General features: G+C 37.3%; 1 protein-coding gene across 1 annotated transcript in view; it reads left to right on the top strand.

The window, feature by feature from the left end:
* The first annotated feature begins 223 nt into the window (after nucleotides 1–223).
* Nucleotides 224–18697, top strand: part of LOC125242661 (CD2-associated protein-like) — a 41460-nt gene continuing 22986 nt past the window's right edge. Inside the window, 7 exon segments of the mRNA XM_048151511.1 lie at nucleotides 224–251; nucleotides 5039–5222; nucleotides 13820–13925; nucleotides 16048–16129; nucleotides 16263–16325; nucleotides 17559–17593; nucleotides 17596–17743. Coding sequence (XP_048007468.1) covers nucleotides 227–251; nucleotides 5039–5222; nucleotides 13820–13925; nucleotides 16048–16129; nucleotides 16263–16325; nucleotides 17559–17593; nucleotides 17596–17743 — 643 coding nt within the window. The 5' untranslated portion in view covers nucleotides 224–226.

Consider the following 18697-nt stretch of genomic DNA (forward strand, 5'->3'; position numbering starts at 1 on the left):
AACATCGTTTCCATTCCTTTCATGAAGCCTTTATTGTTATCTATGGTAGAAAAATTGACGTGATTAAAAAAAAACATGTCGAGTTACTTCTCCTTCTCGCGCTTGCCCTTATTTTAATTTAAGTCGTGTTGTGTTTGCTGTAGGTCGTGGCGTAAATACTAATTCGGACAAAGCCAGTGTTAAAGGTGTTAGTGTTGTGAACATGTGATATTTATTAGTAACAAATATGGAGACCAATGCAAATCAAAAGGGTATGTAATGTCTCAACTTATCGTCTTGTTTGTGTATGTATAAAGTAACTGTATCGTACGCGACATCAATTCAGCTGACGTAGTTTGCCCTAACTTATTTTTGATGCACATGCATTAGAGTTTTACATAGTTTTTACCCGGAAGTACCACAAGTCTAAATGATCGGTGGTCTTAGGTGACAATTTCAAAATTTGGCTTCGGTGAATTTATCTTATCGCTTTATAGTGCTACGTATTTTTAGGTAGGTATAGTTTTTATTTAATCTCGGTGTTGGTATGATTTAGTATGTATTGAAGTGTTCTTGAGTCTGTTCAATGACTCATACTACTGGGCTACCTATGTGATGTCATATGCATGCGGAATTCTAATAAACATAACGCGGACGCACCTTAATACAGCATTTGAAAGCTTCTCGAGTTTCGCACAAACATTTCATAACTGTATTGAATGGATATAATTAAGCTGCACTTTTATTCTCCAGTATAAAGTTCTTGGGAACAAATGTTGAGTCAACTTTGTATTGTTTGTGTGATAAGAATGTAAATAAGGACTCCAATCATAAAGGAGCAGTGAGTCACATAATGTTGTGCAGAGATAGTATTCTAGGCAAAGTATACAATACTAATTTGATATACTGGATTCCGAATCAAAATCTGTTAGAAGTTCCATTGGTATAATTTTTTTTATTAATATGTTTTATGGAAATTACTGGCTTTTGTTTTTAGTTTGTGGAAGTTTTAATTTCATTGAAAGCCTAATCTCTCCTATAATTAATTAGCAGAGCTTGGAATGGGTGAGGTACAGTACCGGTCAAAAATTTAAGTTCACTCCTTGTTTTCAGTACAATTGACTGCTTTAGAGAGATAGTTTTTTGTAGTTCAGACGTCAAAATTTGTTTCGTAAACAATTTATATTTTTTTAACATCTGTTTCCCTCAAATCTTATAGGCTAAATAATTATTTGGCCTATATTATCTGGCTAAAACTGTGTTTCGTGCAAAGATGTGTCTCAATTAGTGGCAAAGGCAAGGCCATAAATATAACTAGCATTTTGCTGTCATGTTTATTAGATTTTAGTGAAAGAAAGGTATGTGAGTTGTGTCTAACTAGTAAAACAAATCTCCACAAAACAATAAATATAAGTTGAAAACATATTTCGACTACCAAACTGAAGATAATTATCGTACAAAAGTACTCATTTGTACCGAAATCAAAGGGTGAACTCAAACTTTTGACCCGTACTGTATTTACCTTACAGTATGTGCTAATTTTAACTTAAATCAAATTTGAACATAACATGTCAAATTTTGCCTTTTGGGGGGTCAGCCATCAACTCCCAACCGATTACATCAATCAAATTTGAAGATTGAAAGAAATCTAAATACCCACTACTCGAAAATTTGTATGACACTCAAAGAGTTAAGGAAAAAAGTAGCTCAGTCTGTCCAACCTCTATTAGTTCAGAGAAAACATGTATGTCCCCTTGTAATATTTCAATAGTTATTCCCTCTTTCTCTCTCTCTTCTCTTCTCCTCTTTTCTTTTTCTTGAAATCTCTTCTCTTATCAATAATGTAGCCAAAATAGATTTTTGAAATAATAAAGAAGTATTTTAAAGTTTACTCAAAGGTCCAACTTAGATGCTTAAATATAAGGATGAAATTTGCTTGTATTTATTCAATTATAATTTCCTTATGGCAAGTGATAAAGTGGAATTTTTTGCTAAAAGAACCATAACATTTTAGTAAAATATTACATGAAAATGGATTCAACATCATAAACAGAATCTAGTTTTAAGGATACATGAATCCTTACCTTAGTTAAATGAAATTATATTATACTAAAAAAATAAAATAAAATATCATTTATTTCAGACCTTCAGCTCATATTAAAATACAACATATAACACAAACAACTAAAATGAAAATATGTAGACTGTATTATAATGATAACTTCTGTTAAACTATATTTATTATATTAACACTTTTGCTGTTATGTTAACTTGTTGTTACTTACACATTGTATGTCTTTGTAAGACATGAATTCGCATCACAGAATATGTTAATTGTAATGCGGACTTCAGCAATGAATGGCTTAAGAAACATTTATTTATACATGTTCTGTTAAACTATCAATGCTAAACTAATTAATTCAGTGGTCTTTATTAAAATCGACATGTCTAATATTATGTTATCTTGATTTATGTAATTGATTTAGATAAGTGATATAAAACACAGTCACATATCCTGGCATATAATCAGTAGTTTCAATTTCAATGCATTTTTAGCTCAGAAAACAAAATAAAAGTTACTCCTGAACTCAAAGTAAATTAGTTAATCACATTCTAGGACTGCCCGGAGGAATTTTAATGCTAATGATTAAACAAATAAAAAATAAATAAATGCTCTAGCTGCTAGCATTTGTATGACACACTTCACACTGTAAATTAATTGACTTATGGGGGTAATAATACTGAAATATGTACTATACTATAATCTTTATAACAACTGATCTAGTCAGAAATGCATAGGTTGAAAGAAAACAAAATTGTGATTTTACAATGACAGGTTCCTAGCCTATTTACCCCCCCACATTAGTTAGAAACTAGTTCAAAAAAGCCTAGTATGTAATACCTATCACATTACCATAGCTGACATAATTTCTAATGATACGACGCATCTCTGAACAACACTCTTTTTTGAATCTGTAAAAACGCGCTAGCGATTGTAAATATGATGATCAACACTTATAGTATGTAATGATAATGATCACTACAGTATAGTATAAAACAAAGTTGTTTCCTACTGTCTGTCTGTCCCTCTGTACCTAATCTTAGATATTTAATAAGTTTGATGCATTTTTTTTTTTTTTTTTTTTTTTTTTTTTTTTACCAGAGCGATTCTAGAATAGTGGTGGGCAAACTTTTTTCATTGGGGGCCAAAATATGAAGGAATTTTATAGGCAGCCACATTTAAACCAACAATGCATTTTTACTATAACTCTGATCATACTCCACACTATTTTGAAGCACCAGTGGCGAGCCGGACATGACCCGCGGGCCGTTTTTTGCCCTCCACTGGTATAAAATAATGTCGGTTCGCGGTTCCCACTGTCTGTCCCTATGTACCCATTCTTTAAAACTACTATTTACACTATTTCTTTATTTGCTTTAATAAGATACAAGTATCATGCAAAATTGTATACAGTAAAATAAACTTAGCCTAAATCATGCATATACATTCAAAATGAAATCAAGGATATCATAAATTGACAAAAGGGTGATAAATGTCCTAACTAACCTAAATATGTCATACTAGCTTTTACCCGCGGCTTCGCCCGCGTAATAAAAGTATTCATTAAGATTTTCATTTGGATCCGTAGGGACCGTAGGTTTCTCTGTAGGTATATTTATCTGCGATTATTTCGATTGCACATAATACTTTTGCTTGCAATGATTGTAGAAATATTACACATCGACCACAGCGTAGGTAATTCTATATACGCTGGGGAAACCTTTATAAACATCCCACATAGCCCGTATTTCGACACTATGATCGGTGGGTAAAAAGTACTTTTTTCTATTATCCCTTACAATTTTTTACATTTTGCTTATACTTATCGCAAACGTAATCTTCAAGCAAGCAAACAACGATCGTCCATTGCACACACGCACATTGATTGTAAGAGACCGCCGACCGATTATCCGTATCCCGCTAACGATACCCATATTATTCGTATCCGTATCGCTATCGCTATCGCTATCGCTATCCCTATCCCTATCCCTATCCCTATCCCTATCCCTATCCCTATCCCTATCCCTATCCCTATCGCTATCCATATCGCTATCCCTATCGCTATCCCTATCGCTATCCCTATCGCTTTCCCTATCGCTATCCCTATCCCTTATCAAGATGTTTAATGATATAACACTTTAAGTTCTCGCGCTTTGTACACATATTTAAAGTCACATACAGGTCGAACGCGATTAATTAACATTATTTTTACCTTTTTTCCCAACGTTTCGGCCAGGTTGCACTGGCCGTGGTCGCGAAGACTGACGTCCCAGCAAAATGTCACCGGAGATGTAAACAACACAAAACTACCCGATATTAATTTATATAAATGTTCGGGGTAGACAAATAAATATAATCTACCCGCTTTTAGTTAATGTTTATTTCCCACCATGTTTATTTTAAAGGTAAAAATAATGTTAATTAATCGCGTTCGACCTGTATGTGACTTTAAATATATGTTTAATGATTTCTTATCAAGTGCTAAAATATAAATTTTCATGGTTTTATCATTTAAAATTAAGAAATGCCATACAAACTTTCAACCTCTTTTTCAACCCCTTCATCCCTTTTTTTCGAAATAAAAAGTAGCCTATGTTCTGTCTCAGGGTCTAAAGATTGTCTGTTCCAAATTTCATCAAAATCGGTTGCGTGGTTTAAGCGGGAAAGCGTAACAGACAGACAGACAGACAGACAGACAGACAGACAGAGTTACTTTCGCATTTATAATATTAGTATGGATGGATGGATGGATTAGTATGGATGGATGGATTATTGGCTTTAAATTTTAAGAAGTATATAATTATATTTCATTAAATGATTAAATGATAATACGAGCAGTAATTTAAGTAGTAATTAGTCATATAATTTAGCAAAATACATCCTATTTTGGTGCGGATAGTGATTCAAGAGGAAGGTTCTTACGTATAATGCCAGTGCGAAGTTCAGGCGGGTCGCTAGTTAGTACCTAAACTATCTAAAGTGTTATTGTTTTGGCAGTGACCTGCGTAGCGAACTACGCATACGAGGCGTCTGAGCCGGACGAGCTGACGATCCGGCCCGGCGAGGTGCTGCGCGACGTGGAGCGGCTGCCGGGCGGCTGGTGGCGCGGCGAGCTGCGTGGCCGCCGGGGCATGTTCCCCGACAACTTCGTGTCCGTCACCACGGACCAGAATAATGCCAGGTGAACTGATTTATCAATAGCCGGGTCCACAGTCTACACAGAGCGAAAAGCCGTCGTACAAGGGCGGATTCTCAATCGTACACAGGGGAGCGTCACGTGGTTAATGCGTGTGCCCAGCCCAGGGGGTCACGAGGTCAATTTGTATGGCCAACCTAGGCTCCAGGGAGGGGGGTTCCTTTCCCCAATGAAACTCCCCCCCACCCGCGCATTGACTAACAGCACCCCGCGCGAGATTTCTACGACGGCCCATAACTGCAATTCAAACAATTTAAACCTATACGAAATAAAAAGGCGAAGACCTCTTTATATCCGGCGTCCTGGGCGGTCGCTCTACCGCGCCCTACCCTAATGCCGCCACTGTGGGGGAGACCGAGGTGAGTTGTGACAGAGGCGAGTTGTGACAATGAACTTAAAAATCTGCGCTTTTGCGAGCATTCTAGTAGTTAGTAGTTAATGTTTCCAAAAAATCGACGTTGTGACGACTCGCCTCTGTCACAACCCACCTCGGTGCCCCTAGTGAAACAATTTCCTACTGCGGCAAACGCCCGGCCTCTAGAGGCTTCTTTGGTCGTCATGGATACTCTTGGTAAAGCAAAGAACGCGACACTATTCGAAATTATGTGCCTATAGTGTCATTCACAATGACAACGACGCGCAGTCAAATCTAACCTTGCATTTCCTTTCGCTGTAGTCCGATGTATGGTGTAAACAATATCCAGCTTACTTCGTCAAAGTCTGATAAATAAGACTAACGTCTTCGTACTACCGAAAAATTCTAAGCGGTTAAAAGGTTAATCGAATAACATTACGAAGTAAGGCACATGTAACCTTCGCAATATATGAATGGCACGATCTACAATATGTGTCCCAGCAGTCAATCGAATAATGCAACAGGCGCAACAGCGATAGAGTTGGACATCGATTATCTGCAAATTTAATTCCGTTTACTTGCTTAGCCGGCGAGCGCTTTCCTAAAGATATCCGACTCCGAAGTAAATGAGGTCAACTTTGTCAACACAATAAAGCACGGGCAATCATTTTTACGAGAAGTTAAAGGAAGGCAAAGCTTTCTTACTAACACGTTGTTTAGGAAATGGAATGTTTATCGTCATCATTCGTTTTGAATTTCTAAAACCATTACGTGGGCTGGCGAACCACTCCATAATTTACCAAGGGGTCAAAATATAAACATAGTGAATACGCAACGTAGTTGTTAGTTTAAAGTTTAACGCCGCTTAAATCCGTCAATTGTAAACTTCATTGTTCAATTACTAGGTGATAATAAACATTAACAGAAAAACGATTTAACTACATGTTAACAATCGTACAATTCTATACCTTATTTAAACAAAATAAAATTTAACAATGCTATATCTGAATGGTAGATAATCCAGAGCTCGTTACCGTGGCCGACGGCAGAAACGGTAGTAACGTAGGCGGACGAACTGCTACACTCTGCTTCAAACAATTACTTAGCGGGTGTCAACAAAATCAAGATTCATTTGTAGAGATTACGAAGCCAGAGTGTGAATCATAGCTGAGATTCCTCAATACTGTACGTTATTTGTAGTAAGTAGTTTGTTGTTGCTGGACTGTTATGTTTTACAAGTTCACTTAGATGCTGACGTTTTATATGTTCTGTAGCAAATTTCTGACTACAGTATTCCCGTTATTTTTATAAAAAATATTAAAAAGTATATCAAGATAAATAACAATTTGTATATCCAATCCAAGGGCATAAAAGTTAAAAAACTCAAAGGAAAAATAAATTAGCGTTATAAAATATATATCTACATTTTATGTAGGTATATTATTGTTCAAGATTCCACAATTTGAAAGCACTTGGAAGAAATGTTTTCACTAGGTACTCACTGTATATTATAAAGTTAAATATGTAACGCTCCTCGATTCTCGAGCGATCGTAGAAGCTACGAATCTCGAGCTCACGTTTTAGGTAATCTTAAAAATTCAGACTGACATGACCTTTCACGACCATGGGTGCTGAATTATCGATGGGAATGAAATATCGATGAGCATACATATACTAGCAATTAAACTTTAATGTGGTAATACAAACTCTGAGGAGTGTGCAGTGATATATTTTTGAACATAAATAAATACATACATTACCATTTTTAATACAGTGAAAAATCATTCATCGACTATATCTGCGTAGAAATTAAATAGTGTCTTTGAATACTTTCATTCACCGTTCAGATATATATTTTTTATGGGTCCATATTGGCTCATATAATATTATTTGTTATAAAATTATTGTTTATACCGATTTGTGCTCCGGATGGTCATTTCTCATAATTTTACTTATGATAATTTTGTTTCATTATTATCAGTAGTACTACTATCACTGTTCATAATAATCATTTAGTCGAAAATTTTTAATTATAAATTCTATACAAATATTTAATAACATTCATAATTTTGTGTTTAAGAAAATCATTCATCATAAAATTATTTAAAAAGTTTTGGGGAAGTTCTATGAAAAACTTGTGCCATTTATAGAAGCGCGCTTAGAGTTTTAACAGTGACATAATATGCAATTTACATTAAAAAGTCGTTTCTGGTTTGCTCACGGTCAACCTAACACGCTCCTCCTCGCTACACTCGTCGTCGCACCTAACTGGACTGACACATGTGATTTTTGTTCTGTTAACAATAATATAACCATAAATTATATTACTCGCAATCGTTATGATTAATAAGTATATAAACATTAACATTAGTATAAAATGTATTTATGATGAATGACATTATGAACATAAGTCATTCAAAGTTACGATAGTTATTAACATAAAATTGTTATAAATAATGATCGTTATAATGTAAAATTGTATAAGAAACATTTTCGGACTACCAATAATCTATGTACCAATTTTATATGAACTTTGGCGCACCCATTTTTTATTATCTTAGAAGTCATGTGCAAATGATTCTCTTCAGTCTTCAATATACTAGTCGTATGAATAGATTCACTACCTCCTCATGTGCAATGAACCTTGATTTTATTTTACAATAGAAATCTGCATACGCTGATTACTCTAGAGATATTTTAATCATAACCTTTGGAGATTACGGTAAATATGGTTTGTCCCATATAAATGAACAGGTTCCTGTAAGGTCATAATCGAGCTAATGTTAGCCGTACTGTTAGCCGAGACGTCAGCGGGTTCCACCGTTCTGTACCACAGATGTATACTGTACATAGATTCCTAAATAAGAACCGCAATTTGCGCAAATGTACAGTCAGCAACTTGGAAACAGATCGAAGCACATAAGCACAATTATATCAACAATGCTTTGCACATTCTGCTCGTATGGCTCTTATTAACACCCGACGCAAAAATGACGGGGTGTTACAAGTTTGACGTGTCTGTTTGTCTGTCTGTCTGTGTGTGTGTCTGTCTATGGCATCGTAGCTCCCGAACGGATGAACCGGTTTAGTTTTTTTTGTTTGAAAGCTGAATTATCGGGAGTGTTCTTGAAAATCGAGCCATGTTTCATGAAAATCGGTCCATTATGTCGGGGGTTTATTCAAAATTTTATTTTTGTTGTTAGGTTAGGTTATTTTATAAAATAAATACACATTTCATGTCTGAGTTCGACTCCCACTTTGCCAAATAAGTTTTTACACTTGTGACAAATAAGTTGGGCCTAAGTATATTTTACTTATGTGAGTTTAATTATACAATTATAGTAACTTCGTAGTTAAAAAAATCAACCCAATTGAGAGCTTCTTTGGAGTTGATTACAAAAATCCTTTCTCGGACCTTTACAACAACTATTATGTAGAAACCTAATAATTTTTAAAGTGACATCTCTTTGAACGGTATGTCTATCAATATCTGCTGGTATATGGCGAAACAGTGTTTTATATTATATTATACAAATATATCTATGGTCCCCACACCGCTCTATACGCACTCGAGTTCTCCAGGAACTGGTTTGGATACAATTGCCGTGCGAGTCTTATATTTCTAGTTCACTGACACACATAAGTAACTTTTGTGATCCAACATAACTGGTTCTGTTTTGTTTATTATAATTTGGCGCTAATCTTAATGGAAATCGTTTGGGTGAAAGTTTACTTTAATTTTGGTAAGGACGTCAAATGTTTTCTTACAGTAAAATTATAAACGTAACGCTAGTGTAAGGCACAGCGCTCAGCGGAACATGACATCTTGGACGTATTTGGAGCAGCCTAACTGGGGTAGCCTGCGTCTAACTCGAACTGAACACTACAGCTATAATAACTATACTACATATATCAACGTTCTCAGTTTATATATACCAGGTGTTGGCAAGTTAGTTTTCCATCACGATCACCTTTGTAACTGCTAGCCAAATTTTAATGTATTTGCCATTTTCACAGGCTTGTTTTTATCGACTTCTAATATTTCTATCTCTTTTGCGTATCAGGCTTGGCAAGCAACAGAGCTGTCGGCAGTATAATGTAAAAGTTTGACACCACACAAATCTATAGGATTGTAGGTACGTAATGTACGTGTTCATGCATAGGTACTTTAGGATGACTTGAAGCCACCATTTTAATATTAAAAACCATTTAAAAACACAAGAAGTGAGGTCGTTTCGAAGTACTGTCTTCATTTGTCACTCACAGTATAAGTGTTAGAGTAAATGATGTCATTCGACTTGCGGCTCTGCTCTATGGTAGTATACAAACCATACAAATCTTGTTTGACCCGAACCTTATCATGTTGAAATAAGGTTTAAGAATGGTCATTCAACGGACACAACGATGGTATATGTAGTGCCTATATTTAGATTGTTTAACAATATGTGTAGGATTAGATCATAGTATAAGGTACTCCCTAGTGGACTTTACGTGTAGTATAGTGTCTTGTGTTAGTAAATATTGGTTGTGTTGGTTTGTCGAATTTCCGTTGTTAATGTTACCTTGTTTTGACTCTTAATTGGAAGTGTATTTACGTGTTCGTTGTTCGTTACCTTAGAAATAAATAGGTATGGAATGATTTATCTAATTGTTTATGTCATCTACTAGTATCGTATAACTTGAATCTATTAATTGACAAATGAATTGTTGACCGAGGTCATACGTATACATTATCGTTACTACTTAAAAAATGTTGTTCTGTTAATAAGAAATGAACAAATTTTTTATTTATGTGATATTTACTGCGTTAAAAGTGTGATGAGAAGTCATCATCCTCCTTGCGTTATCCTGGCATTTGCCACGGCTCTTGCCTTGATGAGAAGTATGAGATACAATATGTTTAACAGACTTGATGAAATAACTAATTATTTGTATGAATTCCCTTTTTTATAGACTCGAAATTGGTGTCAACCAATATTGACAAAATACAAAGTAACTGTTACTATAATTCTGTAATCAATGTAATCATCTACGATTAAGTCGATTAAACAACAAATATCGGCTCTGCAAGGTTTAAGTCAACGTTATAATTTTATAGAAGAATGAAGCTTAAAAATAAAATAATACATCCACCTGCAAGACTGTCAATTTCGCTTGGTGTGGTGTGGATCAAGAAATGTTACTGCTTTCCAAGCAAGCGTGATGAAATTCTGCTGCTCTTTATCCCCTCTACCATAGTCTGGTCTACTATTTTGGCTTGATAATTTTTTGATTAGCTGTATTTATAATGAACCTGTATCTTATCAGTTTGAATAAGGCGCAGATAAGATGTGGTTTGCGACTTGCTGTTTTAGTTGTGCTTGCTCGAAATACATTGTTAACTTAGTTGTTGCCTGATTATTGTAATTATTGGGAATAAGTAAGTCTAAGTGTCATTTTTAGCAGCTCGAATCATCAACCGCAGGAAGGCGCCAAATGTTCTAAAAAATATTTCAGTTTGACAGTGATGTTTTGTCGTGGTTAAGTGATGTGGACAGACCTTGGGAAACGTCCCGTGTCAACATTAGAGGTTTGCGGCTAGGAATAACCGAGTAAGGGATTTATTTATAGGGATAAAAAAAGATATAAATATAGATTAAGGTCATTCAGGCATAGATGACACAGTGTTAAATTTTAGGACAAACCTGATAGGCTATTAAAAAATCATCAATAGTTATTTAAAAACTCGTTGTCTAGTCTCTTGGTTACAAACTGACTGTTAAGACTGATGAGTGACTGTGACTGGGAGTGTGAGTGTGACTGTTAAGTCTTTGTGAGAGTTTCAGCATCGACAGTTGACATTTTTAGGCTACCTTAGCGTATGGTTTAAAATTACCATATGATGTACCTACACTATTGTCTATCCTATGGAAGATATACATGTATATGTATATGTACTAGCCCCGATTCATAATAATGTATTCGTCTAGTCAGACCATTTTTTTGAGGTTCTCCCGTTTGTACAAAAATAATATCTCAGTTTAAAAATCATTAATGTTTAATGCCAATACTAATCTAGTTTACTTTTTTATGGCAGTATTGTACATTAACTAAATCTAAATACAAGAAATATCATTGGTACTGAAAGGAAGAAAATGACGATTTTTATTTTATCTTTTATGGATGGGTATTATAATAAATGACAGATGTAAAGGGGCCCATAGGAGAGGAGAACGTGATTAGGACATTTTTTAAAGTTCTTTTTTTTAACAATATAAGTCACATGCAACTTTATTTTACAGTCAAAATAAACTATATTATAGTACTTTTACAATTCTCACTACTGGGCCGTGATATACCTACAGTGTACATGTTATTAATAAACAAAATATTTCTGTATTATTAGACGAACTCCATGCATCACTATAGATACAACTTTATTTTACAGTCAAAAAAACTATATCTATAAAACTTTTATGCAATCTGACAGTTCAAACTGACACGTGACAAGACACTGACAGATCTGTCAAGTGTCAATTAATAAACAAATTTTCTGTATTACTAGATTATGAATTTTTAAGACTTCGGGGCTAGTAGATACTAAGTCTGCCTACACTATACGGAATAGATCACGAAGCATGTTTGTTCTTCGACCGTTTTTACAATCTAGGTCACTGTTACCACAAGCTGCCGTTTATTTACTTTACATAAAAGTACGTGAGTAAGTAATAAGTATACTAGGTACGAGTATATAGGCTGACTTTTTATCGGTTTTGTTTGATTTACTAAGTGCCAGAAACCCTAAAAGACCTGATTATACTCGTACCTGCCAGACTAATGTCAAAATGTTTACCTTTGTCCCAGTGTTGCTAGGTATTTTTTTAAAGGGTAGGGTGTACACAACATCAACATTTCTGATGATAGTTATAAATTAATAATTAAGTACAATTATGCGTCAAGGATAATTAGCATAAAAGGATAAAGGAACATTTATTACATTTCTATAACAATAAAATGTTTTCATATACGTTTCGGTTGATATAGAAATGTAATAAATGTTCCTTTATCCTTTTATCCTAATTATCCTTGACGCAATTGTTGGTTGATCGCTTTCTCGTCGCTCATATCGCTCTCCACAGACAATTTCAGCAGCTATAATAATATGAATGGAACAGACCTGTTTCTGTAAGTTCTAGTAAAAATATGAAGCAAGAGAGGACTTAGTATACATATACATATACGTTGCGCTCTCTCTAGCTAGAGTAAAATAAATAAAGTGCTAATTATCATTCATGCGGTATTTGACGACCAGTCTGGCTCAGTCGGTAGTGACCCTGCCTGCTAAGCCGCGGTCCTGGGTTGGAATCCCGGTAAAGGGCATTTATTTGTGTAATGAGCACAAATATTTGTTCCTGAGTCATGGATGTTTTCTATGTATATACATATGTATTTATCTATTTAAGTATGTATATCGTCGCTTAGCACCCATAGTACAAGCTTTGCTTAGTTTGGGGCTAAGTTGATCTGTGTAAGGTGTCCCCAATATTTATTTATTTTTTATTTTACCTTATGTATATGCAGTATACAACCTTCAATCCTTCAAGAAAAGAGCGTACACCCATCTTGAATGTCGGCAACGTAACTTCAATACCTTCTGGAAGTGCGGGATGTCCAGTTGTCCATGAGCAACAGTGATCTCTTACATTACCTGTCTTCTCGTTTGCCTCCTATCTCATAAAAAAAGAAAGCTATACTATTCGGTACACGTGCGTAATTTATGCACAGTTAGCAGTACTGCTAGTAATTATAGTTTATTTCCTCGCATAATGCATTGAATTGCATTTTAATTTCACCGACAATTGTTGCGAAAAAGCCTACTTTCCACATTAGAATCACAAATAACTATTAGAGTAAGTAGGTATTCAAATAATACACATTTCGTTCAATTTCTATGGTATCTACGATTTGGTCTTCTGAAATCACTCCATCGCCAAAAGGTCATCCACATATTACGTCACAGGGTAAAGGAAGGGGGTCATACTACTTTTTTTTTAATAGCCTATAGAGTGTCCCACTGCTGGGCAAAGGCCTCCTCCCCAGATTTCCAATCCTCCCGATTAAGTGCAGCATCCGTCCAGTTGTTGAGAAAGGAGTCCAGGTCATCCCGCCATCTCTTTCCGGAGAGAGAGAAAGAGAGAAGAGTCATACTACTAGTAGTAATAGTTTAATAACAACATTTGTCCAGAAGCAGCACTGGCGCGTCGGGGCGGTGCCGGGCGGTGTTCAGCTACCAGCCTGCGAACCCCGACGAGCTGCCGCTCTGCGTTGGCGACGTGCTAGATGTACTCGGGGAGGTAAGATAAAGCTATGAACTTAGAAACCTTCATTATAATTGGCGGGTCCACACAGACCGAGGCAGCGAGGCACGTCGCGAAGCAATCTGCTCGCGCGGCGATGTAGACGTAGGTACCTCGGCTCGGCCCAGGCAGCGCGCGTGTCCTAAACTATTTGACACGCAGCGCGAATTCGCACACTAATTTAGTTACATTGCGGACTGTTGAGGTTAGATACTTTCGTCACTCTAATTAAATTTGAACTCGTACATGAGTGTAAACAAGCCCTTATGCTCGGTCGAGACCCTGCCTCGGCCTTTGTGTTCTTAAGAAAGAAGTTCCTACATTGTCGCTTAAGCATAAAGACTCTAATTCGTTTAAAAATACAAACAATTTTTTCCCCATGGCAAGCGACAATGTGGTTGCTTGAATACATTGATAAAGAGGTGAAGGATATACCAAATAGCATATGCAGTTTAAATAAATATATCATAGGTAAATTACTGAAACGTGATAACATCACGTAAATGTGTCAAGAAAAATGTCGTGCATACGATAATCAAACGGTAAAAAGTTAACAACCCTGTCAAGCACTGCAGATATCACTTTATTGTTAATTAGATATTGATTAAAGATTTTAAACTTTCATTTGACAAAAAGAACAGCTAAGGGACCGGCCACACTTAAGAGACGCATGTCCTGAGGTGCGGAACGGACGTCCGCGCCACGCCGCCTGAATGTAATTCAAAAAACGTCTCCTCAGTACATTTTGTATAGGAAGGACGTAAGACGCGCCCCAGGTGTCGTGGCGGCGGCGTGGCGCGCGCGCGCCACCTGCGCGGCGCGTCTTACGTCCTTCCTATACAAGCATGAGGAGACGCCACGACACCTGGGGCACCTCTTACGTCCTTCCTATACAAAATGTACTGAGGAGACGTTTTTTACAAAATGTGAATTACATTCAGGCGGCGTGGCGGAGACGTCCGTTGCGCGCCGCGAGACATGCGTCTTATGAGTGTGGTTGGTAGCTAACAGGCTGAGATTACCATGAAATAAAATTAATGATAGGTAAAGTACATAATACGTATATATTGATTATCATCATCACCTGGAAAAGGTATATTAGTCATTCTATACATATGATGGTCACAACACAACATATACATACCACATATCGTCACTACTTTGAAAAAATCTCGTATCTCACGCTGCTCCTCAAAGTTAAAACGCAGTAAGTCTATATGCATTCCATACATATTTACTACAATTTTCTTTTCATTGACAGACGATGATATTTACAAGTTTTTTTAAAGTAGTGACGATATATTCTGTCCGTCCGTCCGTCCGTCCGTCCGTCCGTCCGTCCGTCCGTCCGTCCGTCCGCGGATAAGAAATTAAAATTAACTTGATAGCATTTTATTAAGTGTAAATACAGATGTAAAATAATGCTAGGCTTTCTGCACCTTTATATCAACAACTTGCATTATCGGCAAGTAAAACTTATTATGTTTTAGAGACTTTTGTTGACAATGACACTGATCGTGATTACTCTTCAAACTAAGATGTACTTGATTGGATTTTAAAATTATCACATAAGTGTTAGTAAAGCCACACGAATCGAATAAATAACCTGTTTGCCAATACACAACAATATTATCTTGGTGACTAATTAATCATTTATATCCACGTCATCTGTCTATATGACTTACAGTTTAATACATTTGTAAGATTGACATTATTATTGTTCGGACTTACTTCGGTTAGGTAATATTTATATCGATATTTCGTGACTCATCACAAAACTTTTAGTAGATATTAAGTCAGAAAATATGTATGATAGAATTGGTTTGGATATGCGCTGTCTATGTCTAATGCTTACGCTTTAATATTACATTATGCAACGTGTGGCGGAAGTTGACTATTGCTATTATAAGTTAAATCGCGTCGGCTTGTCGGGGCGTTTTAAAGACTCGAATTAGCAATATTCTTACGCCCCGAATTACATACAATATTTTTCCCTCGCATTGGTTTTTCTATATCTCCCGCTCCACCAATTGCACATTTACTGCAGGGTTGTGACGAAAAAAAAATGTATCCAATCTTCGTTACATATAATTAACTAAACATGTATGGTTTGTGTCAGGTGGAAGAAGGCTGGTGGCAAGGGCGCCGGCAGGGCCGCGTGGGCGTGTTTCCGTCCAACTTCGTCGTGATGCTGGACTCACAACCACCGCCGTACGAGACCACCGCCTTCGAGCCCGCGCCCGCGCTCCGCCCAAACCTGGTAACTTTACCCTAAGGTCACAGGTAGCAGCTGCTTGGACGTCTTTCCATCCAACTTCGTCGTGATGCTGGACTCACAACCACCGCCGTACGAGACCACCGCCTTCGAGCCCGCGCCTGCTCTCCCGCCCAAACCTGGTAACTTTACCCTAAGGTCACAGGTAGCAGCTGCTTGGACGTCTTTCCATCCAACATCGTCGTGATGCTGGACTCACAACCACCGCCGTACGAGACCACCGCCTTCGAGCCCGCGCCTGCTCTCCCGCCCAAACCTGGTAACTTTACCCTAAGGTCACAGGTAGCAGCTGCTTGGACGTCTTTCCATCCAACTTCGTCGTGATGCTGGACTCACAACCACCGCCGTACGAGACCACCGCCTTCGAGCCCGCGCTAGCGCTCGCGCCAAACCTGGTAAATTTACCCTAAAGTCACAGCAGCTGCTTGGACGTGTTTTCGTCAAACTTCATCGTGATTCGTGATGCTGGACTCCCGCCCAAAACTGGTAATATTACCCTAAGGTCACACAATAAGCACGAACCTTGAGACGGCTTGGGAAATTTTCCATCCAATTGTGTTCTGATGCTAGCTGCTTAGATTGACTGACCGTTGCCAAAGAATTTTTTAAAGTAGTACATTCGACATTTTACACAATGCTGATGTAGTAGTCAGATTTTTTTTTTTTTGAACGCTCTTGCCAAACCTGATGTAAATTTAATATTTTATCACTCAAATCTATATCTAATATGTTTACAAAATGAAAATTCATCCGCAACGCAGGCTTCGTCATGTGGCCACTTTAAATATCAAATCAACAACATGCTTCGTCAAACAAACCAATGATGATATCCGCAACAGACAACATAACAAAATTTACTTTAAGCCGGGAAATAAAACCGTCCCGAATCGTACCCGGTTCAAATGTCCCCATCACACCGGCAGCGTTACCACGCTGAATAGCAATGAGATCTGTTGGACCAGGTACGATCCGGACCGAGGGTCACATCCCTTGTCCCTTAGCCGCCGGCCCAAATCCCTTATGAACTCCTTCGCCTCCAGAGCCCAAGGTCCCGCAGTTTCGACTGTAGTCAGATTATTTGTTGGAAAGATGACTCAGTCATGAGTTGAACGCTCTTGCCAAAGGGGGATTTCTCAATAATTCATCATTTCCTTCATATGCCATTGTACTCCTTCCATTAAATACATGTACAATGTACAGTACGTTTACAATATTCGTTTATAACTAATATGACAAATAAGCCATAAATCGGTTTCTTGTAAAATGATATGACACGAGTCAGACCATTTCAAGGAATACTATGCTATTGTAGTTCAATGAAAAAGTAGTAAAGTAATTTGTTCTCTCTCCAACAGTTAAGGAGCTATGTCGCGTCCTATTCCCCTACACTGCGCGGTGAACGAGGACGAACTGACGCTGGCCGAAGGCGACATCGTGACAATAGTGTCCAAAGAGGCGCCCGATCGCGGCTGGTGGCGCGGCGAGCTACACGGCCGCGTCGGCCTCTTCCCGGACAACTTCGTACAACTGCTGCCCCCTGGTGAGTCACAGCTATAATATTAGTATACTTGCACACCAAGGGAAAGGACACAATTCAAACAAACCAAAGAGGATCGAGTATTAAAGAGCATTACTGTCAAAGCAAAATGTGTAATCACAGTGCATAGACTGCCATCTCTCCACACAGGCTTAAAACTTTTGAACCTCAGTTTTGACAATTTGGCCCATATTCTGAGCTTGATATGTTTTTAAAATGTCAAATTTTAATATTAGCGCCATCTAGCTGAGCCTACCCCAAAGGTGTAACGCCATCTAGGTCACCACTGCTTTATCTATATGGTACTGAGGTACGTTTTTTTCTTAGACTTTATCCGTCTAGATGGAGTTATATAGGTCTTTGAACAAACGCTAGGGGCGACATCGTGATGATATACGTAGTGTCCAAAGAAGGCGGTCGACCGCGGCCTGCCAAATTTGAGCAACTCGGGTGCCCTGGCGAGGGATAGCTTTTTAGATATATCTTAAATAGGCGAGACGACTAAAAAAAACTAATTAGTCCGTCAATTAAGATTATCAAAGAATATTAGACACGTATTTTTTCTTTTTCTAGTAAACGAAAAATGACGACGGTATTTACTTAGAAGTGACGTCACAAGCCTGGCTCCGGAACTTTAGGATGCTCTATATCTTTGTATTTTTTCATTAATTTGAAAAAGCGAAAAATATGTGTTCGGTATTTTTGGACGATCTTACTGACGGAATAAACAGAATGCCAATTTTTGATGTAGTCGTCATCCCTATTGAGAGATTGTGTTGTGCCTTTCTGGTGTCATTATGCGGTGCGACCGCTTCATGATTTTACCTGAAGAAGTTTGACGGTTGCCCTGACGACGTCTCGAGAATTTGTTTTTCCTACACTATGTGTACTATTTAGTTATTTTCCACGTTGTGAGAAGAGAATTATACATGCTATGTTTACAAATAACTTAATGTT

The sequence above is a fragment of the Leguminivora glycinivorella genome, chromosome 3 (genome assembly GCF_023078275.1).
Source record: "Leguminivora glycinivorella isolate SPB_JAAS2020 chromosome 3, LegGlyc_1.1, whole genome shotgun sequence".
Lineage (NCBI taxonomy): Eukaryota > Metazoa > Arthropoda > Insecta > Lepidoptera > Tortricidae > Leguminivora > Leguminivora glycinivorella.